This window comes from Anopheles arabiensis, chromosome X, assembly GCF_016920715.1.
Source record: "Anopheles arabiensis isolate DONGOLA chromosome X, AaraD3, whole genome shotgun sequence".
NCBI classification, from domain to species: Eukaryota; Metazoa; Arthropoda; class Insecta; order Diptera; family Culicidae; genus Anopheles; species Anopheles arabiensis.
Window position 1 is genome coordinate 6,277,225 of NC_053519.1, and position 25,027 is coordinate 6,302,251.

The window sequence follows — 25,027 nt, forward strand, 5'->3', positions numbered from 1 at the left end:
AAAGGTCGCTTCGTAAAGTAGCTGACATGAGCTAGAGATGTGCGTAATAGTGATGGGTTACGTTGGTAAAAATCTGAAGTCTACTCCAATCCGACTCCGATAATTTCGGAACCGACTCTGTGTTATCCGGAGTCGTTCGGAGTCGGCTGGAATCGATCGGAGTTGTCCAGAGTCATTCCGGAGTTATTTGATGTCGAAGTCATGCAGAATAATTGGGAGTCAAGTCGGAATCATACTGAGTCGTCCGGAGTCATACTGAAGTCGGAGTCATCCGGAGTAATTGGGGGTCAAGTCAAGTCTGAGTCAAGTCGGAATCATACTAAGTCGTCCGGAGTCATACTGTAGTCGGAGTCATTCTGAAGTCGTAGTTATCCGGAGCAATTGGGAGTCAAGTCAAGTCGGAGTCTAGTCGGAGTCATACTGAGTCATCCGGAGTCGTTCTGAATTGTACGGAGTCGTCGGTGTCGTCCGAGGTCGACCTTCAAAACAAAGACCTGTATACAAAGTGCACGCGTAAAGTGAGAGAAAAGAACACAACGAAATGTCTGATCACAAGTACATTGCACTGGAGGGCTCAAGTTGACTCAGATCGACTCCGATCGACTCTGGACGTATCAGGAAGACTCCGACTCCGGTCGACTCCAGACGACTCCGATCAACGCTGGACGGCTCCGAATGACTCCAGCCGACTCCAGACGACTCCGACACTGATCAACACTGCACCACTCCGAACGACTCCGGCCGACTCCAGCCGACTCCGGACGACTCTGGTCAACTCCGGATTCCAGATGACTACGACTCCGGATACCTTCGACTCCGGGCGGAAGTAGTCTTCTTCTTCATTTGGCACAACAACCGCTGTCGGTCAAGGCATGACTGTACCACAATGGGCTTGGCTTTCAGCGACTTATTGATTACCATAGCAGGATAGTCAGTCCTACGTATGGAGGCATTTGAGGCATGAACCCATGGCGGGCATGTTGTTGAGTCGTACTAGTTAACCACTGTATCACGAGACCGGCCCAGGGGGGCGGAACTGGTGGATCCCATTTTTTCGGAGTCAGAATCGTACTAACAATAGCCTGAGTCGGATCTGAGGCGTGGATGCGCTCCAGAAAGCACGTCACTAGTGCGTATGCCTATCAGTGTCGAGCCATCCGAAGTTGCTCCAGCTCCAGGTCCAAGATGTCTTTGAGGCCATGGACTCTGGTGGATCGAATGCTATTGCGCTGCATGCGCTATGATCTGGGGTTTCCTCTAATATATAATAATTGGCTGTTTGTCCATACACTTTACGTTTTATTACCCATAGCATGACTTATTGATATTTTCTTGTATTTGGCGATTCGAGAAAAATTGGAGCGTACGCGATGCGGACTATAATTGGATTTCTGGAAAAGTGCAGCTGAGCATATTACAAGAAAAGAACAAAATCAAATGCACTGAAAGCCGATCCAGCAAAGCCGTAACATCATCCCTTTAGGGGTCATTATTGCTATCCTAAATAAAGGATTACCTCTTCCAGGACCGAAATCCGAAATGACGCAACATGTTTTGCTTGCGGACACAACTTGGTGCAATAAACAGCATTCGAGGTACGAGCACAATCGATGCGCGAGAATTAGCTTCAGCGGCCGATAGCCTACAGTCCGAGATACGAGATCAGGTGCAATCAGTATTTTAGGGCAAACTGCAGTAAACTGTGAAATAGCAGTGAAATAAGAATTTCCATATAGTAGAGAGAATCGAGGATAAGTAAATGCAGATAACACATGATCATGCTGTAAAATATGTTATTTGTTATTTATACTTATAGGTACCGAAAAAGGATCGAATGCTAACAGGAATTGCGTTCCGTCGCTTTAGATCCAATTAAGAGAACGGTCAGAACCTCAGATCAGATATTGCCGGTTTTGGATGGTGTTTTTACATTAATGACATCCCATGCAATCTTGCTGCATGCGGCGAAGCGGTAACATCAACATCATTTGATATCACCGCATGCGATTTTATATTTATTCCGGTACTTTTTCTCAAGAAAAGCTTTTTTTAGCTAACTCCTATAAATTCACGCCAATCTGTTCAGCTTGCAAAAAGAGATGTTCATTTCTGCGTTAAGGTTGTAAATATAAAATTAATAAAAATAAAAGAAAAACTTTAATTAATATCATGTTTAATGTAACTATACGTTAACTCAATACAACAAAATAGATATTAGAAAGGTAATTAAACAAAATTATTTGACTCTTCTCGATGCTTTACAGTGAACATCAAATATTGGCCATGCAAAATGACTCAAAATGACCCATGCCTCTATTTGAAACGACATACCAGCTACTGTTATCCAGTTGCTGGATTCTAATCGCACACGTTTCGCTGAATAAGCTGCATGCGATGATACGGAGCCGATTGCCGATGCAATCGACAGCACCGCCGCTGATTTGTTCCTTGAACTCATCATCTCCATCATCACAACGAAACCCCGTCCCGGCGTGTAATGTGACGCGTTGGTGAATCATACCTCAAGGCATCTCGCAATCGCGAACGTTTGAAGGCTCCACCATGCGTTCCAAAACGCGCAAAACGCCAAGGGACCAAGGTGAACTTCTGCCGGCACAAAAGGAGCTACGATCTGAACTCACCAAAACATCGTCCAGCTGACAATTTTTTTTTTTTTTCGTTCACCTCGAAAGCCATGAAACATAACGGACATGCTCATGGGACGCCACCACTGCCAATTATGCAGCGTAATGAGCATCGCGCCAATGCTGCTGCTGATGGCTGTTTTTGGGCCTCAGCTTGCCGCGCAGCGCCTTATAAAACCTATCGCACCGTCCCAGATTGGCTGTTGTCGAAGCCTAGCACGGACGACCTCCATATGGTGCATATCGCCCAGTATCATGAGAATTGAAGGATGCATCCGATCCGGGCAGAGGGATGCAGTTTAGGGCCAGATTCGTGTCGGTTGAAAGATCTATCATTTTCATCGCAATACAAACATGGGTCACGCAGACAGAAAAAGCGCTCTTCTACCGGAGGAGAGGGGGGGGGGGAGGACTCTCGTGTTTACCCTTGCGAGCAAACGAGCACATGGTGGCGCTGCTCAGTGAACGGTGGCGAATTTAATACAGACCTGAATTAATAAATCATTCATTTTCAGCAGATGCTACAAGCGTTTCCTACACAGTTCTAGGTAAGGTTGGTAGAAGGAACTAGCCTTAGCATTGAATTTATTCATTTTAACGTGCACTTGTAAATGGCGGTTTGCTGTTGCTGTTCCTCCAAAGCAAGCGTTTCGCTGGCCAGCTAGGGCGTGCAGCTTATTAGACCATCTGGTTGCAATCGAACCAGATCGCACATGGTCACAAATGTCCCGCAGGTGGCATTTGGATCGGTTCGGGTCGCGAGATTCAAACGCGCGCGTTTTTGCCGGATTATCGCCCCAGCACGGCAAGGGTTGGCGGGCATGGGCAGTACCTGCGCACACCGTGTGCATTGTTTCGCCAAGAGGAAGAAACCAACCTGCAACCGGAACGGAAACTTATCCAAGTGTCGAATTTATGGCACGAACGTTGTCGGTTGGGGTGGTGCAATAGAACTCCGGAGCATGAAGCAAAACGCTCCAGCACACACTACTCGCCATCGCCCAATTGCCCATTACGATCAATAATTCAATCAGGTACGCCGGCATACACGTACGTTTGTTCACCTTCTGCTTAGGAGGGTTGCGCATCTAACCCCACCCCTACCCCTGGTTGCATTGTAGCGTAAAACGGAAGGCAGGGTAATAACGGTCAGTCAACTATACGACTGTGCGGCCGAGAATCTCCCCCAAATATCCAAAAAGCACACACACACACACACACACGTTCGGAGCACCCATCCATTCGTATCCGCAACTAGGATGTAGCGGGTGGGAGGGGGAGGGGGATGACTTCAAAAACCGGCAAAACAGCCAACCAGTAACTCTGCGCATGAATGCACCGGCAACCTTTAAGAACCTGCAACATCGGCACTCCCTTCTTCAAACCGTTTCCACCACTACCATGCTTGGCCGACCTCCTCAGCCCTGGACGAGGAAAAGGGACGGGGAAGAAGAAAGTCTTGGTGAACTCCAAAGAGCGAGAGTGAGACAGGGCAGGGAGATGTACGAAGAGATGAAGAAAGTGCAACCGAAACTCGCCCGTAATGGGGGAGAAGATTGAACCGAGGGACGAAAACACACATGTGCGCTTGCTCCCTTCCGGGCGTAATTCTTCCCCAAAAATTAACAAAAAAAAAACCCCCTTCGTTGAAGTATTTCTGCAGCAGCTGCAAACTGCATCGCGGATAGGTTGGTGACTTATCCGGAAGATTATAACGAACATGAAGTTGCTGGATGTGTGTCCCCCCCCCCAACAACGACCACGCAATAGAGCACGCTTGGAGCAGGAATAACCGCACACCAGGCAGGGTAGAGGTGCAGGCTCGTCTTCAAACGTTTATTTCCGATTAGTAACTACCAACTTCACTGCCCGAACGCATCAGGTGAAGTTCCTGGTTGCAATGTTTGCCCTAACTAAACGTTCCAGGGCCCTCAACAAAGCAGGCATTTCTTCCATCCGGATATACAGCATCCTGCGTCTAGTGAGGGAGATGGGCGGGGGTGCATTGACCTTCCCGGGTTTTAGACAATGAGAGGTTATTGAAAACATCTGTGCATCACCACCAATGTCGCCATCGCAGGGTGGGGGAACAAGGCAAGCGCGACAAACGTCGCCGAACGTCAAAAATCAAAACAAATTCGAAGAAAGAAGAAAGAAAGCACTCACACACACGCACGCACACATGCGCACAGAAAATACTTCGTGTGTGCGGTTCCGGGCGAAAGAATGTCGCGAAAAATCTGCCATCTCAATCTCATGCGCGTTAGGTCGTGTGAGTCAAACGGCGACATTTCTATGGAGGGAACGGAGGTTTCTTTCCCTCCTTGAGCTGCTGCCCTAATTTACCCTTTCATTTATTTAAAAAAAAAACGTCTCTCAAAAACGCTCCTTTGACCTCCCCCCCCCCCCCCCCCTCTTTAGGTATTACAAATTTGGTACCGCGATCATGGTAAGCCGGTTTAGCCTCTGCACGGTTGACCGTTTTTGGAGAAAAACGAAACACACCGACCAAGCAGGACAGACAATCTGAGTTTGGGTGCGCTTTTGCCTCTCTCTCTCTTTCTCCCATTCTCGCTCATTCTCTCTCACTCTGTCCAGCCAAAATGAATTCGCCTTTCGATACTTCCATCTCCCTTGTTCACCCGCACTGTACCGGCACGGAGCGCACTGACCATGGTCGCCATGTTTAGTTCTGCCTGCTGCGAAGAAATCCCGCAGCCCCCGGCATCAAGGCTGGAACGGCACGTACGCACACACACGCGCGCGCGCGCGTGCACCACTCACCAACACACACACACACACAGGCACGCCCGCGTCAAGTGCAGTGCAAAAACCCGCCACAGGGTGTAGCCCGGCGCAGCGAACGCGCCTCTGTTTGTATGTGTGTGCTGTGTCGCGCTCGCCCTTGTGCACGCGTCGCGCGCCTGTAGTGGTGCCGCCGGTCGCCGCTATGTATTGACAGGCCCGGCACGCGTCACCTACCATTTGCAGTTGTGCTTTCGTGCGATACAGTTCAGCCTGTTCGATTCCAGCCAGTCGGTGCGCTCTCTCCTGCCTTTAAAAGCAAAGCGCGATATCACTCGTCTGTCCCCCCGGTGTGTTTGCTCTCTAGCAACAAGAAAAGCCCCCGCATCTTCCAGTGTTGTGCGTGTTTGTTTGTGTGGCATTGTGTGTAGCCGTGTTTGCTTTCGCCGGCTTTTGCCTTTGTGTTTGCAAAAAACAGTCAGCGGACGACTCATCAGTCAACTTTCAACCCAACCGCGGTCGGTCATCGCCCAGCAAAGGAAGGTGTGTACAACAAGGGGGTCCTTGTCCCGTCGTGGGCGGGGTGGGGGTTTTAATTGTCCTTTTTGTGGGATGTTTCCGCCTGGGAAGCGCCGAGGCCGAGAGGAGCCTGTGTACAAAGTGTCCCTTAAAAGAAAAAATCGCCCAGCCCAAAGAGTCTATGCCCATTTTTCTGTTTTTTTTTTTTGGGTGCTGGACGGCGTCGTCCATCTTCTTTTTTTTTACGGAAAAAAGCAACGGAAAAGAGCAAAACTCATGTTCTCGTTTTTTTTTTTTGACAATAGCCTCTTTGTGTGTGAGTCACACAATGAAAAAGAAAAAATACTGGATGAGAATTTTTGAAACCACTTTTTTCTTCTACTAAACGCTTATTTTAGACCAAAGCCTTTTTTCTGTTTTTCAACTAACATCATCCCCGGTTGGTATGCTGGTTGTGTGGAAAGGACAACGGGGGAAAAAAGGGGAAACAATCAAACTCAATTGCACAAATTGTCCAATTCGCGAAAAAAGTTGCAAATAAAAAAACGGCCGGCAGCTCTCTTCGCCGACCGCGGCCATCTTTAGTGTGTGTGTTTGTGTCTCGGACAGTGGTGTGTGTGTGTGCGTTTTTGTGTTATCCATTCTCGGCTCTTTTCTTCCTTTTTGTGCTTGCATGTGTCCTGTGTGTGTGTGTGTACCGATTCCTGTTGGAAAACATTTATAAATTTGTTTCTATTTGTATAAAAACCTTTTATTCATTCTTCACAAACACACAACACACACACACACACACACACGTTGGTTGGTTGGTGTGTCCAGCCGGCATTTTCCAAAGCCGGCAGTTGTTTTTCCGCTGAACAGGTCCGGCAGCCGGCTTTTTCCTAACACTCTCCCCCTACCCCCTCCCCATGTTCTCCAGCTGCCCATCTATGCGCTTCCGTCCCGGGGGTTATTCATCGAAATTCGCGCGCGTGCGTGTCCCTTCCATTGTGTGTGTGTGTGTGTGTGTGTGTATGGGGATATTCGCTCTGCAGCTCAGTGGCGACATCTGGAAGAGTTTGCCGTTTGCGTGGAATTTCCAAAAACCTTTCCACCCATATATGACGTTTTTGACGCACGGTCATACACACACACACACACACACACACACACACACACACACACAAAAGAGAGAGAGAGAGAGAGAGAGAGAGAGAGAGCTCTGTCAAATGCCGCTGGCAACGGCCGCTTTTCTGTGTTCTCTCTCTCTCTCTCTCTCTCTCTCTCTCTCATTTTGTTACTCATTTCTTGTGTGGGTGTGAGTGTGTGTGGGTGTGGCTTTGTGTGGAGCTTTAGAGCGAGACAGCGAGAGAGAAGAGCCAGTCAGTTGCCAATTGGCAATTCGCTTGGGGGAAGGGCGAAATAAAATTGTCACGCAATTTGCCATTCCTCTCTGCCGGGCGTGTTGGCAAGTGTTTCTCGTCCTCTCATTGTCTCTAGTGAAGATGAGGAGCAGCACGCTCGCGGCGGCAATGGGAGGGGGGGGGGAGTAGGTCTCACAAGACAAGAAATTGATTTAATGTCGGCGAATGTCGGCTGCTGCTGTTGCTTCTTTGTGGCATATGCCGTCCCAACTGTCTGTGTGTGTGTGTGTGTGTGTGTGTGTGTGTGTGTGTGCTGTATGCGTCCGGAAATGGGTGTCTGGAAGCGGTTCTTTGTCCGTCGTCGCTTCGCCGTTTGTTTGCCAGAAGCAGGCAGCAGCAGCAGCGAAAACCGCCCGTGTGTGTATGCACATATGCACATTTGCTTGCAGCACATGCTCTCCCCCCCATCCCCCCATCCCCCCTCGCGCATCCATGACTCATGCACCAGTGTGCCCCATAACGAAGGGAGGGCAGAAACGAGAAAGAGAAAGAAAAGGGAGAGCGAGCGAGCGAGTGAAGTTCAAACTGGGATGAGTCACGGACAGAAGGGGAGAACGCGTCTGCCGTTTCTCTGCTGAATAATGAAAAAAAGAGGAAGAAATATTGAAATAACCATTAAAATACGACCAAATACTGTTCTGTGTATGGGGTTAAACCAATTACTCACTCACAAGCCTTATTATGGTTTTATTCCGCCACAAGGGCTAAAACGAACGAAGCAAACATGTGCATTTAATAATTATTATATTTATAAGAAGCAATGTTTTATTTTTGTTTAAAAAAATGCCCGTTAAAAATGACACATGCTCCTCCAGGACCTGCCCGGACTGTTCTTAAGCCGGTTGTTAAGCCCAAGCGCAGTCCCAAAAAACCATAAAAAACCCCTTCCTTCCTGTCGCTTACTTTCTCCCTCTTCATCCCAGTCATACACACACACACACACACACACACACACACACACACACACACACACACACACACACACACACACACACACACACACACACACACATACTGGAAAAAGGGCACACCGTTTTATGGACAACCCAACGGACAGAAGTTTCGTTTCATTTGCTTAACCCACGAGTCCCACATTGTGTAAACTTTCACTTTTTATTATTATTTTTATTAATACTTTAACATACAAGCACACACGCGCACGATGAGGAGAGACACACACACACACACACTCTCTTCTCGGTGTGCGCGCGCGTGCGTTTAGGTGTGTCTGTGTGCGAAAGAGAGTGGGGATGAGGAGGAGGAGGAGGAGGGCTCAACCGAAAACCTAATTAGTGGCGCAGCGCAGGCGGTTACACTGAACTAACAGGGGTTTCCAGGGGTTCTCATAGGGACACTTTCTCGATTCTTTCTTATTGGAAGTGAAGCTCATTTGCTGGGAATTGGATTCCATGGCACCCTTTTTGGACAGGCTTTTTGGAAATTCGTATTGGATTTGTCCAACAAGGATGCTATAGAGTCCAATTAAAATCATTTCCAAAACGAGCAGCCATGGAAGCGCTCAAGCACAAATGTTAGCTCTTGGAACACGTTGCATTTTAGCTAGCTTTTATTGCCCAGCTGCTTGCTCTGCTCCCATATCCAACTAAGTAATTGCTAAAAATGCGTGTTATATGTTTAATTCCCAAAACAAATTGTGCTCAGGTTAATTAGTGTGCATGTAAAATGCATGTAAGTGCAATACTGGGTAAACCCAATCGTAATGCTGATCGTGAGCCACGGGGCTGATTAATTTCACGGCAACGAGAAAGCTGAGTCGTTGACGTTTAACAAGTGGTGGAGTGTGTTACCTTCAACTGCAAAATGTGTGCCTCAGCACAGATGGTTTAAATCTTTATTCTCCCCGAGGGGGGTTCGTCGTCTGCTGCTGCTGCTACTGCTTTGAGCTGGTTTTAAGAGGTGACCGGGGACACTAATTTGATAAAGGCGCACGGGAAGAGGCGCCTGAGCAACCATTCTTGCCAGCACGAACTGACTCACCGTGATCGTGCTGCTCTCTTCTTGTTGGCTTCCGGTTTGCGCAAAAAGACTTGACGGCGGATGTGAAACTCCTGTCGCTTCTATTTTAGCGTCCCAACCGGGCGGTGTAACTGTAGCAGGAAGCAGACGGGGTACAATATCGTTTATAAATTTGTAAAACGGTGGGAAATTGACAGAGAGAGAAAAAAAAAGAAGTAATCGACGTTTTGGGGCGTGGTGCGCTGCGGGTTGGAAAGTGTGATGAGTCACCGAAATTCGAAGCTGCAGCCCCAGCCCCGCTCTCGTACACACACACACACACACACACACACACACCCATATCGGTGGCACATATCAGGGGCCACACAAAAATCAACAAACAATAAACCACCTACCTTCTTCTTCTTCCCCCGCCGCCAGCCCGATATCGTTGGGGGTATTTTTTTTTTTTGTATTTTTCGGGTTCGTGGCCTGATTAATTTGTGGTTAGTGTTGCGAGTGGAGCGTCGTATGCATGCGCTGGCACATCAACAAGCAAACACACACATACAGGCAAATGTTTTAAGGGCGTTTCCTCCATGCCCTCGCCACCTTCCACTGGAAGAATGAATAAAGGAACAAAAAGTAGGGAAACCACCCAGTAAACAAACCTGCTCGTTCTTCCCAAGTTGCGAATGTGTGTGTGTGTGTGTGTGGATCAGAGAGGGGGTTGGCAGAGGGTGACATTCCTCGCGAGCCACACCATCGCCACACACACACACACGCGCCCAGAAATTGTGGATCGTTGGGAAGGGAGGGGAGAGGAGGTGTTTATCTGCCCTGAGTCATTTCCGTTATGTGCGCCGACGGGGGGGGGGGGTGTTTGTAGAAGGTTTGCGCTGCACATTTCATTTCGCTCGTTACATTTTTTTTCTTTTTTTGGAAGTGTGATAACAAACCGCCCCCCGACCTGCACCCTGTTCCTGTGCCATTTTTTTTAACAAGAAATGCCCTTCTTTTGCGAGAGTGCGCCGCGGATGATAGGTACTTCTAGTGAGTGGCCACTCCCCTCCTCACACACACACACACACACACACACGCATATCCGGTGCACTGTTGGGTACCTGATCCATCCGTAGTCAATGTTCCGCTGCTTGGCGAGTGCTTTGTGGAGTGTTTTTTTTGCGATCGCGCATTGAAGTTTTCCGTTTCGGGTGTGCGCAATGAAGCAAACGACGAACCCTTAAAAAAATAAAATAAAAAAAATATATAAAAAGAATAAAACTGTAGTTCTCAACGCCATTATCGTTGTGTGTGCATGTGGTGTTGAAATGTAAGAATAAAAAAAAAACAACGCTTCTGTTTAACGATTTTTTCCCTCTTCAATCAAAATTTGATTTATTACCTTTGCGCACACTCTTTACCCGATAAAGGGAGTGGTTCCTCAAGCCGGGGTGGTTTACTCACTGCAAACGTGTTTTTTTTTTTTTGCAGCGATAGTAAGCTCCATTATTGCATTAAAGAAAAAGAACGAAGAAAAAAACAAAACATCAAAACAAATCGAACGCAGCGGAAGTTACCCCCCGGCCTTCTCCCTCCTCTCCCCCTAGGCCGGGCACAAGGGAGTGTTCTATGATAAGACCGAACGGGCGCAACAAATGCAACTTTTGCCTGTGTGCAGTGTTGTGAAGCGGTTTTGTTTCATTTCTTATCGCCTTATTGCCGCTTTCGGTGCAGCAGTTCGGTGCTAGCTTACTCCAGAACAGTACACACCATCAGTATATGTGCACACACACCATCAGTAACCAAAAAAAAAACAAAACAAAAAAAAAACGCATTCCTTTCTAGAAAGTATCGCCCAAGCGGTCATTGGAGCTTGTTGATTAAAAACATAAATTTAAAATTATATTGAGAGCCTTTCATTTTTTTCTTCTTTAGCTTTTTGGAGCACACACACACACACACACACACACACACACACACACACACACACACACACACACACACACACACACACACACACACACACACACACACACACACACACACACACACACACACGCACACACGCACACACGCACACACGCACACACGCACACACGCACACACGCACACACGCACACACGCACACACGCACACACGCACACACACACACACACACACACACGCACACACGCACACACGCACACACGCACACACACACACACATACACACACACTGATCGTTCATGACACAGAGAAATCATTAAATATTCGCAATGTTCGGGTCGGTTGCAATTAAAAAACGAGCTCCCCGCACCATTAAAATCGACTTGATTGCCCCTCCAAAGGAAATCTACTTTTTCGATATTTTGTGTTGCCTTCTGCTTCTTGCGATCATCCCATGCAGCGCAGCAACATACACACACACACATACTTACAAAAACCCACTCATTGGCCGACCGTAAAATGCAGTAAAAGAGGCAGCACACCGCAGCAATCGTTCTTTGCCCAGCCAAAGAGCACAGGAAGAAGGCATTTTATACTTACCTACTACCACCACTAAGTACTCAAAACTAGAAACTTATCGAGCTGTACACACTTCATGAATTTTAACACAAAACTATAACAAGTGGAAGGGGAAAAAAAAAGGAATTGCCCACGAACACACGCCGGAGCCGCCGAAGTGTGAAAGAGAAGAAGAGTATGTGTGTGAATCGACGGGTTCTTCTTCGCTTTTCCGCTTCCTCGTGTGGTGCCGGGCAGAGGAGGGAAAATCTGATACGAAGAAAATCCAAAACTTATAGACGAGTTTTGCTTTTTTGCACGTTCGTCGCTTGATTACTTCCTTTGCTCTCTCTCTCTCTAGCCTCCCATAGAGAATACGGCCGAATTCATTGACCCCTTTGGGGGAGTTCTAGTTGTTAGTTTTATTTTCCTTTTTCGGCAGGTGTTTGTGTGTGTGTGTGTGGCAAGGGAGATCCATAAGCGTGTAAAATAATGCTTTTAACGAGATTCGCAATCTTTGCGTGCGTTTGCTTGCCTTCCCACAAATCGATCACACACACACACACACACACAACACCACACAGCAAAAGGATCTTCATCCAAAAGCCTCCACGTGGTTCGGGGGGGGGGGGGACACATGAGCCCACACCCGCACCACGTGGAGCACGCAGCGCCAATAATTACAACAATGTATTATTAATAAGGCGGCACAAATAATTTCAACCGTTGCCTTTTCTTAAGCAGCCAGGTGTAGTGGTGGTGGTGGTGGTGTTCCGGTTGAGAAGCTGTGTGTTGCAGCCGGCTCGCTCAAGCGCCCCGTTTGCCCGTGCGAGGAAGAACGTCGCCCGCCACATCACACCAGCTTTCGTTTTGTGGTCACCCTTGTGCCAAGCGCCTTTCTTTTAATTGCTCAAAAGGTTTGCTTGGTTCTTTTTGTTTTTTTTTATACCTCCATGATTGATTCTCTTTTACCGTTTTTGTTTTGCAGCAGACACCACATCACCACCTCCTCCCCTACAGTAATAGCACGCACTTGTCTTTGGCCCCAGGCTTGTTCAACGAGCTGCCGCCCCACGCGTCAAAATGAGCCTCTAAAGTTGAGCCAGGCCAAGTGAAAAAAGAACCCACACACTGCCCCTTGTTGAGTCGGAAGGAGGGTTGAGGAACGGAATGTGTTCGAAAGCGCGTACCAAGTGCTGCAGGGTTTGGTGCTGTACCGGTCCATCAAGGGAGGAATGATTTCGACCTCTTGATCTTTTTTTTTCCCCCAAATGGATTGTACAAAACAAGCATAGCATTAGACACACACACACATGCTACAGCAGCTCCACCACACAGGGCTGTCCAGGAAGGCTGGAGGCGCCCGAAAAGCACATCGAAAAGAGAAATGCAAAATGGCAATGCGAGTGCGCGCGCCGCGCCGCGCGCTTGATTGTAACGTGGAAGCAATCCGACACGTTGGGGGCTAAAGTAGAGGGGGCGTGAGTGAAGGGAGAGGAGGTGGTTTTCTTTCTCTTGCGGCAGAACGGCCAACACGAGGGGGGAAAGAGATGAGTAGTTGCAAACCAGCCGCGGGCGTGCACGCTCTCTGCGGCTCGACCATCCTCCAGTGTGAGGGGTCTTCAACCCTTCCTTCCTCCAGGCACTGTTCCGGTTCGATTGCTGCCCTCCCCTCTTCCTGCTTTCTGCCATCACCTAAACACCACCCCAGACCCTGAAGAATATTATACTATTCGAACCCGGTGGAAGAGTTTTCGGGGTTCGTCGCTTATAGCGCACACGGAAAAGGGAACGTTCCGATATATTGCTCGCCTGCCTCTGCGCGCACACCGAGCAAATCAAGAGGTCGAACGGGCGGGCGGATGATGATGCCTCATCATAAATTCCTTTTGATTTTTTTCTTCGCCTCTTCTTCTTCCTCTTCCTCTTCCTTTCCGGCTCTTTTAGCGCGTGTGTTTATTGCTATTATTTTGCCAATGTTTTATTACACCATCATGCTGTAAACGGTGTGTGTGTGTGCTTTTTGCACGGTCTCTAGATGAAGCTTTTTTTTTTTTGTTGCAGGCCCCACTGACAGGTGAAGTTTTGCCGATACCGCACTCCGAATCGAACGCGAAATCAAATTAAGAGAACAAGAAATCCGCGCAATCATTGCATCGCAGCAGCAAATCTCGCCTTGAACCATCTCGCAACTGTGCTGCGGTGTTGCGGAATGTTGCCTGATACTATCGTGTACTGCTGCTGCTGCTGCTGCTGCCTTCCCTTGCCTCTCGCTCTCTCCTGCCTGCCTGTAATTTTAGCGTCTTTTTGGCGTAAATGGTGTTTTTTTCTTCCTTCGTCTATTTTATTTGCCCGTCCAACGCCATAGATGGAAAGAGCCATAGGGTTTGGGAGTATGCTATCTGAGTCTGGGTGTGTGGGGCGAGGTTCTGGATTAAGCAATCGCACACGGCCACTTGTTGAGTGTGGTACACACACACACACACACACACACACACACACGTGGGAATAAGTGGTTCCATCTCTGACGTCTATTTTATTTTTATTTTTATTTTTTTTTTTTACATTTTTAGTAGAAGATGATGGATCTCGTTCGGAATCATTAATTGCGCCCGATGTGCGTTACTTTTCCGGGATGTTCTTTTTGCTTCTTCTTTTTTTTTTTTTGTTGTTGCTTACACTCAGTGAGGAAAGATTTTAGCACTTCCATAGCGCATATTCGATGGTAGCACATCAAGCGCTTTGGATTTTGTTGCTTTGGATTCGCATTTTTCTCGCCGTCTGGTTCTTCAAGACACGTTTTGTAGCGAGTTGTTGGAGTGCTGCGCGCGGGTTCGTCGCCTGCGTGTGCCAGTTCGTCCCGATATGGTCAACGCAGCGCTCAAAATGTGTGTGTTTAACCTCGGCAAAACGAAAGCGCTATGTGTGTGTGTGTGTCCACCCAGTGTAAAGACACCCTCCCCCCCCCACATCCCCTCGAAGGAACGGAAGGGGACGGGGGGGGGGAGAGATAGAGACTACTGCCAACTGTACTTTAATGTATCGCAAAACGCGCGCGCCGGATCCGTTAATGTGCCGCCCCATACAGTCGCCCAATTGACGCGAAAACGCAAAGAGAAAGAATGGCGTCAAAGAAGGGGGGAGCGGGGGGGGGGGGCGGGAGGAAACAAAAAGAAGAAAGAGGAGGCCAAGGAAATCATGGCGCTCCGTGTTCGCGCGGCCCGTGTGGACACCACACCACCCGGGTCGGCAGATGACCATATAAGGCATAAATCAAAGGGAAACGGTGTCGTCCACTGCCTTCTCGCTCTCTCTCTCTCTCTCGCTCGCTCTCGCACTGCCGCTCGCTTTCGATCCGATCCTTTTTTGTCGACCGTTGGCCGAGATTTACCACATTTGGGCAGGAAGGCAAGCAAGGCTTTGCTGGTGGATGGTAATGGCGGCGGCGGGGTTTTGTACGAATGCACAATCGTATGTAATATGTACAGCAATCGTGGCCACATCGTCGTCGTCCTCACCCCATTGCCATATTTGTGCGCATCAGGTTCAGGTTGGTTTGCTTGGGGTCGTCGCGGCGTTGCTACGCGCGCGTGTTCCCAAGAGGCGGGTGTGTGTGTGTGTGTGTGTCTGTTTGCCTTTTATCGATCTCTCGCGGCACTTTGCGGCTCGGGGGATGGTTTTATGAAGGGTCTGTCGGTGGGGTGCGCCCTCCCTGCTGTGTAGGGCCGTCTCGCGAGGGGCCACCGAACGATGAGAAGAGGAGAGGTGTCTTTTAGACCTTGACCAACATACTCTCCCCGAGCACAACCACCGACCACACCAGTTGGATGATCCATTCGAACAATTCGAGCAACGAGAGAGAGAGGAGGCGGAAGGCTGCTGTGGTGGTGCTGCAACTGTTTTGTAGGTAATGAGAAGGGACACAGTTCGGAATTGATTATTATGCCGGGGACCGTTCAAAATCATAATTTATCTTCTCAGGGTTCGTCGTCTGCTTCGGACGGTTGAGATTTTGAGCGTTCCGAGCCCATCTTGTCAGCCGAATTTTTCAGGGTTTGTCGCTTTTGTCCGAGTCACTCTTGTCACTGTTTTGGGTAAAAATGTCATTACAATTTTAGAGGCAGCAACCGTTGTAACCTTTATTAAATTCTTTATATAAAAAAGAAAACAAATACTAATTTGCTTTTTATTTTCTTCTTTTTTTCAAGCTCGCTAACATAAACGCTTGTTTTAAACCCTAAAACACACACACTAAAAGCAACAATGGAAGCCGCCGGCCAGGAAAGCACCCCCGCTTCGTACCCGCGCGTCAAGCCCGACTTCAAGTCGGAGCTCGAGTCGTTCCGCACGGAGACGCTCGCCAAGGCGGACACGCAGGAGAAGAACTGTCTGCCGACCGCCGCCGACGTCCAGAGCGAGAAGGCCCAGCGCAGCGTGATCGAGGGCATTGAGGGCTTCGATGCGTCCCGTCTGAAGCACGCCGAGACGAAGGAGAAGAACCCACTGCCGGACGTGGAGGGTAGGTGTTTAAATCCCCTTTAAGCGCCCAAAAAGAGAACCTTTCCAGTCGTCCAACACACACCACGCGCATCCTTAAAATGCTTGTCACCTTTATCATCCACTGCGCGCCGCCAAAGTGTTTTGCTTCTTCTTCTTTTGTTGTGGTGTGCCCCCGCATCTGTGGTGTGCTTTTGCTGCGACGCAATTAAAACAAACTGCACCGGTGCAAACACACCAACACGTCGCAGCGGAGAGACACGTTCGTCGCCCACAGACCGAGGCCGCCGCCGCCGCCATGTGCTGTCGTGGTCGTTGGTGAATCAATCAAGCGCGAGCCACGACTCAAAGATATGCATATCGCCGTTCCCTGTTGGGGATGGGCAGGAGGAGGCCTCGTCGTCTCCCGCTAAATGGTTTCGCTTGCCCCCTACAACACAATGCGCACAACACGGGACCCCAGCACAGAGACGGTTGATTGGAAACGGGCATAAAGAAGCGGAGCGGCAACTGTTTTTTTTTTCCTGTTTCTATGCGTTGCATTCCCCGCTCCTCGTGGCGGGCACGCATGGCAATCGAGCATGATTCGATTTTCCGCATACCTCACGCGCGCCCATGATTTATCGTTTGCTTAGGGGTGCAGGAATGTGGAGGAGGAATGTTCTTTATGCTCGCTGCCTGCCTGGGTGCATCGATTTGTATGTACATTTTGCTCATCTCGATCGGCGCACACGATGCCGTTTATGTTTGTTTTGCTCTGGTGCAACCGTTGTTTTGATGCATTGTTTATTTTGCTAAAAAGCGCGTTCGTAATGGAGTTCCTCTTTGTGGCGCCTGTCGGCAATTTGCAGTTGTTGAGTTCTATGTTGAGCAGTGGTGGGAGCTCGGAATCGGACGTACCCGATGCCGATTCCGGAGTCAATTTCCGGAGCGGATTCTGGAGTTGATTCCGGAGCCGATTCCGGAGCCGATTCCGGAGTTGACTCTGAAGTCGATTTCGGAGTTGGCTCCGGAGCCGATTTCGAATTTGGAATCGATTACGGAATCAGAATCGTGTCCGGAATCAAAATTGACGCCAGAGTTGGAATTAGATGCGAGATGGGAATCAGTTCTTTAATTGAAATAAGAAGGTGCAGAAGCGAACTCAATCCAGGAATCTACATGAGAAAGGATTGTTTACAAGAACATTTGGATTCTTTGCGACTATCAATACAGATCCAAACGCCTATTTTAACGCTTATATATTATGGAGATGCCGAAACTGATGCCGATTCCGGAGCCGATTTGGATTCCGTACCTGATTCCGATTCCGAAACCGACTCTGATTCCGGTGTCAATTCCGGAATCGATTTCGGAGCGGATTCCGGAGTTAACTCTGGAGCCGATTTCGGAGTTAACTCAGGAGTCGATTTCGGAGTTAACTCAGGAGTCGATTTCGGAGTTAACTCTGGAGCAGATTCCGGAGTCTAGTCCGAATCTGGAATCGATTCCGGAATCAGAATCGGCTCCGGAATCAGAATCTGCCCCGGTGTCAGAATCGGCTCCGGCAACGGAATCGACTGGGGAATCCCAATTTGCCCCGGTAACGGAATCAGCATTGACTCCAGAGTTGGGATTAGCTCCATAAGGAAAATCAGTTCTTGAATAGAAATTAGAAGTTGCAGAAGCGAAATCACTCCGGCGAATCTCCATGAGAAAAGATAGTTTACAAGTAAATTTTGGTTCTTTGCGGCTATCAATACTTGGCATCATTGGACCCAAACGCCTATTCCTATGGAGATGCCGACTCCGTTTCGAAGCCAATTCTGATTTCGGAGTCGATTCCGGAATCGATTCCAGACAACTTCGGAGCTGGCCGGAGCCGATTCCAATTCCGGAGCCGATTCCGGAACCAAATCCGGAACCAATTCCGAAGCCGATTCCGGAACCAATTCCGCAACCGATTCCAGAACCAATTAGGGAGCCGATTCCGGAACCAATTCCGCAGCCGATTCCAGAACCAATTCCGGAGCCGATTACAGAACCAATTAGGGAGCCGATTACAGAACCAATTAGGGAGCCGATTCCGGAACCAATTCCGTAGCCGATTACAGAACCAATTCCGGAGCCGATTCCGGAACCAAATCTGGAGCCGATTCCGGAACCAACTCCGAAGCCGATTCCGGAACCAATTCTGCAGCCGATACCAGAACAAATTACGGAGCCGATTCCGGAACCTGATTCCGGACCTACTATCCGGAATCGAATCCAGACCACTTCGGAGCTGGCCGGAATCGATTCCGACTAAATCTTCATTTTTCCCATCGCTAATAATAAGTAAAATGGTAATTAATCGAACAACTAACTCGGGGTTTATGACGGGGTGTCCGCTATCACGTTTTTGGATGCAATTGATTAATTTGATTGATGTTAATCGAATGTTGTGTGGTGTGACACGAGACAATGGGAAAGGGTGTTGCGCGAATAATGTTTTTTGTGTGGTTTTTATGTATTTTTGTTTGTAAATAATACTAAAAAAAACTCATATTATGAATATTATAATCGCCTTCCTCTTGTGCTGTAGTTAATTGTTTGCCGTTTTTTCCTCTTTTTTTTTTGCAGCCATCCAGGCCGAGAAGGGCGTGCAGCAGTTCATTGCTGGCATCGAGTCGTTCGATACCAAGAGCCTGAAGCACGCTGACACGGTCGAGAAGAATCTGCTGCCGACGGCCGAAACCATCGAGGCGGAGAAGCGCGCCTAAGCCACCACTCGCGTATATGTATATAGTGTGTCGTGCTCGCAGCGTCCAGGGCCCGTGTGTGTGTGTGTGCTCTGTTCAGACAGACACACACAACGATGGTGCTGATGGGTTCAGGGGGTGTATACAGGCAGGTGGGCACAGCTGCATGACGAAATGAGACTAAAAAAAAAGGAGGGTTGTGTGGAGCACGAGAACGAGAAAAAACAAGACCGACACTCGTCTGCCAGCCAGGAGGAATGCGGCTATGCGCAAAAGGATATGTGCGTCAGAACCGGAGGAGAGAAAAAAAAGTACCATGACAACACACACACACAAACGCTGTGCCACATCGTACCCGCCCATCGTACTACAACACCAAAGGCATTTGTGTTACATCGATCTCGTGCAGCGCCTCCTGTGCATTTTTCGCGATGCCGATGAGTGGCGCGAGTTCTACTGCTTCCCCCCCCCACCCCCCATGACACCATGTCTCATCATCCCCGTCGCTGTGCTGTTGTCTAGCTGCCCAGTATCTCCTTGTCCCTGTCGCTCATGATTTCTTCATCCATTCCTACTACTACTACTTCCGGCGCGAGGGGACGGCCGCGCGACGACCATCATCTACCAGACCTAACAACGCACGGAGAGAGGACATCAGTATTCGGATTGCGCGCGCGCGCTTCCTCAACACGTGACCGTGCGGCGAGGGAGCTGCTCTCTCAACCCGCGACGCCACGAACACGGTTGTGCAAACGCTCCAAGACACGACATCCTAGAGCTTAGAGCAACAAACGAAAAAATCGGCAAAAAAACAAACGTTCCTTGAAAAGATGATGATCGACGCAGAAATGATGCGATACCACACACCGCACCCCGCGGCACTCTACAGCTCTATTCGCTACGAACGCGATTACCTCACGAACTTCTGTCCCAGCGGGGCAGGGTTTTTTTTTTTTATTGGATAGAAACTACAGGAGGGGTGTGATGGAGTAAAAAGAAAAACTCAACACACACACACACACACACACACACACACGAGGGAATTTTATAGATCCTTTAGCGCGAACCCAACACCTGTTTGCAATGTAGGGGAAAAAGATGAAGTCGCGTTGTGTGTCTTCTCCTAGCATTTATACATTAATTATTATCGCGAGCAAGCAAAATCGATGGCAAAAGCATCTATACTGAAACGGAAAACGAACCAACACGTTCTGTAAACACCAAATAAGGCAAACGCAGATTAGAAGTGCTGCAAAAGTAAAAAAGGGGTGTTATAAAACAATAGCGAATGTAACAGGGGCGACGGCCGCCCGCCAGGAGGAGTGTAGGAATGGTCTTCTGTTTTTTTGTTTAATCACCCAAAAACATTTCTTCCATCGATTAATTTTCCATTGCCCAAGAATACGATTGTCGGACGAGGATGTATGTGAGCGCGACCACTATATGTATTTTTTTTAGATTTAATAATTACTATTATAACAGAGAGCAGGAAACGAGGAAGATAAGTGAGGGGTATCAGGAAGATGCGAGAAGCGCCGATGCAAACGCAAAGGCGGCAGCGCCCTCAGGGGACAGGAAAGGAATATGAAATGAGAGCTAAATATATATTACACGACGTTTCAAGAGACGAAGCAAAAATCCTCAAACGCATTTTTTATATACATTGAACAAAACAAAACAAAAAAAAACGGAAACAAGACTGTGTTTGCTACGCGCTGTCAAAAAACGGAAGCTACATATAGGAATGTGGGGGGCGTGCCGGTCGGGAGGAGGTGGGCGGTGTAGAAGAAATCCCACAACTAAAATTTGCGTCCTTTTGCGGTCTGAGAGAGAGAGAGAGAGAGAGAGAGAGAGAGAGAGAGAGAGAGAGAGAGAGAGAGAGAGAGAGAGAGAGAGAGAGAGAGAGAGAGAGAGAGAGAGAGAGAGAGAGAGAGAGAGAGAGAGAGAGAGAGAGAGAGAGAGAGAGAGAGAGAGAGAGAGAGAGAGAGAGAGAGAGAGAGAGAGAGAGAGAGAGAGAGAGAGAGAGAGAGAGAGAGAGAGAGAGAGAGAGAGAGAGAGAGAGAGAGAGAGAGAGAGAGAGAGAGAGAGAGAGAGAGAGAGAGAGAGAGAGAGAGAGAGAGAGAGAGAGAGAGAGAGAGAGAGAGAGAGAGAGAGAGAGAGAGAGAGAGAGAGAGAGAGAGAGAGAGAGAGAGAGAGAGAGAGGGGGAAAGAGAGCTAGCGTTTTGCTGCTCGAGGAGAAAGAAGGGCGAGGTTTTTTGTCTGTGTCCGTGCGTGTGTTGAAAATTTTGTGTTGTTTGTTTTGGTTTTGTGTTTTTGGTTTTAAATTTTTGACAAACCTTTCTAATCTACTACTCGCGATCGTAGTAGTTCTCTCTTCCCCTCCCCTTGTGTGTGACACAGGCGGTGGGCGGGTAAAAAGCGTATGTTTTGGATCGCCCTCAGGCACCCCTGATTTTCCCGGTCCCCCCCCCCCCCCCCCCCCCGAGCAGGGAAGGTGAAGTAAAACAAGGAACCAGTAACAGTAGGACTGTTTGTTTCCCGATAGCAGCGCGTCGCAAAAAAACAAAAGCAAAACGCCGAATAGAAAGAGAAGAGAAGGAAGGGGAGGCGCTGAAACGAATTTTCACACAATCAGCCCTCCTAAAATGCATATGGTGAAACCAAAATAGCGTTAGTGTGTGCGCGCGTGCTGTGCAAGTGTAAATTGCTGCTTGCAAGCTTCGACCAAGGTAGTGGCTGCGCGTGCCACCGGCTCACAGAGCGTTTCCAACTACCGATCAAACGATATACTGCCTACCAATAGAGAGCTCTCAGCTTCCGGTTAAAAAAGCAAAAAAAAAGTGTGATGAATGTGGGACGGGAATATTCTAACCACCTGTTTGTTTTTTACTTACATTTCGATTCGTGTGGCTAGCACGCAAAAAGAAGGAGGGAATATATCGTATCGTAAATGTGTTTTGGAAACCAAAACGGAACAAAAACGGATTTAAAACACTAAGAAACAAAAAACAACACACGCCAAGCAGGAAGATTCTAATTGCATTCGCGCTCTCTCGTTGAAAATCGCTCTTTGAATATCGAAATCTAATACGAAAAAAGTATATAGCGAAAAATAGGTGGAAAAAGGAATCTTACAGGAAACAATTTCACACCACGGTAGCGAAAAAGGCCGTCGCCGCCTCCACACCTGTTATAAAATCGCCCGCGTGGGTGATGGCGCATTTCGTGTTTTTTTTTTTTTTTTCTTCTTAACTTACTAATCCCGCTGTCTGTAAGGCCAAAAGAGAACAGATTGACGTGCGTGACAAGTGGTAAAAAAATTGTATTAGAGAGCTGAGGGGCGGTTTAAAATGTAGGAGCTGTGTAGCGTGGAAAAGGGTAACTAATTTTCACCCATTTTTTCTACACATTTTGAAAAAATGTAATCTAAATAAGTGTATGTGCGAAGAGCACACCACAACGATCGGTTCGTCAAACCACAATCAAAAGCTCCATCGAAGGAGTGAAGCTCTCTCTCTCTCTCTTCCGCTCGCATCTTCCATCACGACGATATACCTATATGTCAAAAGGGGTTTGCATTTATTTCACATGCTCTCTGTCTCTGTTTTCTGCATCGAGCGTGGAAACAGCGGCTCTGTATGTTACCATTTCTTTTTTTTTTTTTATTAAACACGAAACGGAAGAAAAACAATCGCATACAACGCGTCGGGAGAGGATCCTCCTTAAAAGTGATAATGGCTAAAAATGCCTACGTGATGGAGCTATAGGAGGGGGAGAGGGCGAGGAGAAAGTATTTTTGAAACCATTTTCCACATCACTATATATCCGGTCCAATTTTTTTTTTTTGCCCATTCTACCCAAACAGTTGGGAGAGAGGGAACGCGTGTGAACTGTGACCGAAGATGCAATGTATTTTTGTTTAGTTTATTGTCGATTTTTGTTTTTTTTTTTTTAATATTTTATGTTAAGATATTTTTTTTTCTTTGATTGCTTCGTAACTCGTGGAGGTGCTTTTGTGCTTCAAACCAAATCTCATTTTTGCAGTATTTTTTTAGTTAATTGCATTTACTTTTTTTTGTTTTATATTTTTGGTATAATTTTGGTTTTTGAGCTTTACGGCTGGTTGCTAGTTGTTGGAAATCAGGGCAGGACTTGAGATCAAACGCTCCAGCTCTCGCTCTCTTTCTCTCTCTATCACACACTTTTGTGTGTATGGTGAACGATATGCAGTATTTTGTTTTTCAGTATATGAGATTTTTCGGTAACAATTTGGTTAATTTTGTTTGTGTATCAGTCTATGCGATCTACACACGAGAACCTGGGTGTGTGTAGTGTTATAGACAAGAGCGGGAAGGAAAAAGCCGTAAACATACAGAGCGTGCTATAAATCAGCAGAGAATGAAGAAGAACGAAAAAAGAATTTCAGCAGGTCAATTTCTCCGCTAGGCATTGAATTTACCATCAGTTTGTCTTTTATTTTTAACTATCTTCCAAACAGTTACGCCTATGATTTCCCCTCAAATAAACAACTCCTGCGTGAAAGCGGAAGGAGCGTGCAAAGACACACACGCACACCGCGATGGAATATTTCTTTATTGTAAATGCGTTTATATTTCGGTTCCCAGTAAAAAAAAACTCCAACCAACAACCAACAGCGCACCCCCAAGGTACCCGAGTATCGTTTTTGTTTCACTTGTTTTCTTTTTGTCTTCCCCATTGTGCGAAATCAAGTACTGCGAATAGAAGAAGGGCGCCTTAATGTTTAGGCAATAGAAAAGGAGTGGGCTGAAATGTCACACCCGCGCGAGGGAAAACGGTTCCCATTTTCAGCGGAAAAAGGAAGCGAAAAGCACACGCAAAACTCTGGCCCTTGAAACGAAGTGTATCTGTTTTTTAACCGCTGAGATTGAAGAACAAGTGAACAAAAAAAAACACGACAAAATGAGAACGAGAAACAGTAATAATGAGACAACAAAATGAGACGAGCAAATCAATCCTATTTCGAAGAGAAGAAGGTGGAGGAGGGGGTGTGTATGAATTTTTACCGCTACCGCTAACGCAACTATCAACTACTACATCTACTATGAAGAAATAAATATTCTATAAAATATACAAAACGTGAGCAAACACAACCACAAGCAAAACACAACGAAAACGAACGCACAGTGTCGTCTTTTTTGTTTCTGTCGCAGCAATGCGTATTGAAGGAAATTGGTTTATCATTTTAATTGCCCATTTGTGCAGTGTGGCTGAGGGTGAGACGGTGGTACAGTGGGCAGACCGATGTCACCGTTTCCAGCAAGGACGGAACGGGTTCGATATCGAATCCTTATTTCACAACCTGCTTTCAAGAGAAATTTTATTTCGGATTATTGATGTTCTCGAATGCGTGTTAGAATCCTGGAAGTTGTGAAAATTACTTCCGTGAGTGTGTGTGTGTGTGTGTGTGGGTGTTCAGTTTTTCGCTCAAGGAAAAGCTTCACAAGGGGGGTCACATGGATCGGTCACCGATGCATGTAATTCAGTATCGATTTCGATGTGTCGGCAGGGAAGGATAATCATGAGCAAAAAATATCATCTCCCATCCATGTCCAGCTCATCACCACACTCACAACAACCTCCCTCACCTCTCTCCTTTTTCTTCCTCTACTGACATACATTTTCCCCAAATTCACGCTTTTAACGGTCTTGCTTCTCCGCACCGTATTAATCAAGTTCTCATATTCAAAACATCGTTACGCCCAAGATTAAATGATTTAGTTAATGTTTCGAGCAAAACAAACAAGATCGACTCCCTATTTTTATCCCGCCACCGTGTGTGTGTGTGGCATTTGGTTACGAACAGTTCGGATTATACATGGCTTTACCGTTCGCTGCTCACCTTTCTTTGCATGGCGTGCGCTCACATTAGCCACCCCTTTTACAACACCCCGTTTATTATTAACGATTGATATTAATAGATCGAGCGAGAAAAAAATAATCACCGGAGTGGGAGGGAGGGCGAGGACGCGCAACAGGGCACAAAACGGTGTCCCAACTGCCTGTATGATGATAC

General features: G+C 47.5%; 1 protein-coding gene across 2 annotated transcripts; it reads left to right on the forward strand.

Annotated features, from left to right (window-relative positions):
• Positions 1–5,617: 5,617 nt before the first annotated feature.
• LOC120906060 (thymosin beta) lies at positions 5,618–19,934 on the forward strand. 2 transcript variants are annotated; one of them, XM_040317464.1, is made up of 4 exons: positions 5,618–5,933; positions 13,820–13,832; positions 15,964–16,274; positions 18,854–19,934. In XM_040317464.1, the coding sequence occupies exons 3-4, from the start codon at positions 16,019–16,021 to the stop codon at positions 18,991–18,993; spliced, it is 396 nt and encodes a 131-aa protein (XP_040173398.1). In that variant the 5' UTR covers positions 5,618–5,933; positions 13,820–13,832; positions 15,964–16,018; the 3' UTR covers positions 18,994–19,934. The 2 variants fall into 2 exon arrangements, with proteins under 2 accessions (XP_040173398.1, XP_040173397.1); XM_040317463.1 differs by lacking the exon at positions 13,820–13,832.
• The last annotated feature ends 5,093 nt before the right edge of the window (positions 19,935–25,027 follow it).